The sequence below is a fragment of the Dipodomys ordii genome, unplaced genomic scaffold (assembly GCF_000151885.1).
Source record: "Dipodomys ordii isolate 6190 unplaced genomic scaffold, Dord_2.0 Scaffold67, whole genome shotgun sequence".
Taxonomy (NCBI): domain Eukaryota; kingdom Metazoa; phylum Chordata; class Mammalia; order Rodentia; family Heteromyidae; genus Dipodomys; species Dipodomys ordii.
The window spans coordinates 9,063,712-9,065,958 of NW_012267283.1; the positions used below are offsets into that span (position 1 = coordinate 9,063,712).

Consider the following 2,247-nt stretch of genomic DNA (forward strand, 5'->3'; position numbering starts at 1 on the left):
AGATGATGTAATCCACACATGATGTTGTTCATCTTTGCATGGACCACATCATTAATCTAGACCAAAATTTAGAGTCTGCTTGTAAATGATGGGTATAAATGAGCTTTATACAAGTGTCACATGACTCTACAGCAAGAGAGAATGGAACTTAGAAGCCTCAGCTGCCATGAAAAAGAAGGTTACAAGAGAAAAAGCTGCTAAGAATTGTCTATGCTCAGTAAAAAGAATTCCCAAAGAACATGAAGATACATATATAAGTGATCTTTAAGGTTTTAAACATAAGAAATGAAACCATACTGTTTCCCTGCATGACATATAAATATATTATTCAATGAAAACTACATGAGCAAGGATTTATATGCAATCCCTTCTTTATGAAGACTGCTTTAAATCTAACAAGAGAGATTCATCATCCTCTACTCTCACCTGAGGTTTAAAAGTAACCTTTAAAGGCTCAGGGGTTGGGAAGTCACTGCCTACTTGGGGCACATACCCTGTCCTGCCTGCCTCCTCTTCTGTTTCACTGAACTCATTGGGGTGGAGCTCATGGATGGGATCAAGAGCCGGGCTGCCTGCAATGATGTCCACACCCATGTCCCTCCCCACTTCCTGACCTTCTGCCTTTGTATCTTTAGCCTTCCTGAGGCTGCGCATCTTGAAAGCCTCCTTTGAGGGGGCAGCATTGGAAATAGATTTCTTAAATCTTTCCCCTGACTGCCTCAGCCTCTCTCCAGATTGCCTCAGCCTCTCTCCAGACTGCCTTAACCTTTCTCTCCTCTCAGGTGTCACTATTCTAGTTCTAATTCTGTTCACTTTCTTGTCAAAATTCTGCCGTGTCTTCTGCATGCTTTCTTTGGAAAATGCCTTTTTGATATGATCAATGCGTTCCTTGCCTGACTTTCTAAACCTGGCAGATCTGCTCTCTTCAACATAATATTCTTCATCTGAAGAAAGATCTATGGGAGGATCAAAGATTTCATCTTCTTCTTCTTCTTGGTTCTCGGTGAGGTTTTTGTCTCTAACAATAGACAGGGAAGTTGGACAGCGAGTCTTCTCCTGAAGGAGAAAAAAACAAAGTATGTTAGTGCTTCTTTTGAATAGCTCTGTAACCTGCTTGCCCACACATTGCTAACCGCCGTTTTTGCTGCTCATCCTCTGTCTCCTCCTGAAAGCAGGTATTTCTCAGGGCTCCTCTGCTCAAACATTTTATCTTTATTGCTCTACTTCTAAGATAAATGCATGTCTAATCGTTGAGCAAACTTCTCTACCCAGATGTGCCACAGACACCTCACACTTTGCAGGTTCAAAACTCATGGCCTGCCTGCCCTCCCTCTCCCCCACCCTCACCCCCACCCCATCTTCCTCTCCATTTGTCACTTCCTTTCCTGTCTGTACCTTTCATCACCTAGATCCGCACAAGTCAGAAGCATCATCTCAACTGGTCACAAGCCTTGTGAATGAGACTATATAATAACTCAGCTTTCCCTCCACGTTCCTTAACCAATGTCTTCATTCAGGTCCTTGTCACCTCAGGTCTGAAATTGTATAAATCCTTCTCACTGATTCTTCTCCCTCCAGAACACCAGCTAAGAACTTGCTATGACATACTTCTAAAATCGAGCCTTGATTATATCCTTTGAAAACTCCAAGAAGAGAGTGTGGATCCTTCAGAATACTTTGAAGGCTACTCAAGCCAGTTGCCCGTGGCTCACACCTGTAATCCTAACTACTCAGAAGGTTGAGATCTGAGGATGGTGCTTCAAAGCCAGCCAGGGAAGTAAAGTCCATGATACACTTATCTCCAATTAACTACCAAAAAAGCCAGAAGTGGAGCTGTGGCTCAAGTGGTAGGAGCACTAGCCTTGAGCAGACGCAGATCAGGAACAGTGTCCAGGCCCTGAGTTCAAGTTCCAGTACCAGAACACACACATTAATAATAATTTCCCACACCTCTCGAGATGAGCAACAGGTACTGTCCGCACCTTCTGCACAATGTTTGCATTCTTCTTGCCTTTGCATTCCTTTAGATGCATGGTCTCGTGTACCTTTAATACATCTTCATCCTCTTTTAGCTTTATGGAAATAGTATTCTCCAAAAATCAACTCAGGTATATCAACTTCCCCAAGTAGCTAGTCTGTTCTCCAATTTACTCCAAAACAACATGGGTATGCCACAATTGTAACATTTATCACTGTCTGAACTGAACTGGAATTCCACTGACTTACACGTGTATTTCAAGAGCCTTC

The 2,247-nt window shown here is 42.8% G+C and overlaps 1 protein-coding gene across 1 annotated transcript in view; it reads right to left on the reverse strand.

Annotated features, from left to right (window-relative positions):
• Positions 1 to 372: 372 nt before the first annotated feature.
• Positions 373 to 2,247, reverse strand: part of Murc (muscle-related coiled-coil protein) — a 6,837-nt gene continuing 4,962 nt past the window's right edge. The window contains exon 2 of the mRNA XM_013023280.1: positions 373 to 1,056. Within this exon, the coding sequence (XP_012878734.1) occupies positions 373 to 1,056 (684 nt within the window). The remainder of the gene's footprint in view (positions 1,057 to 2,247) is intronic.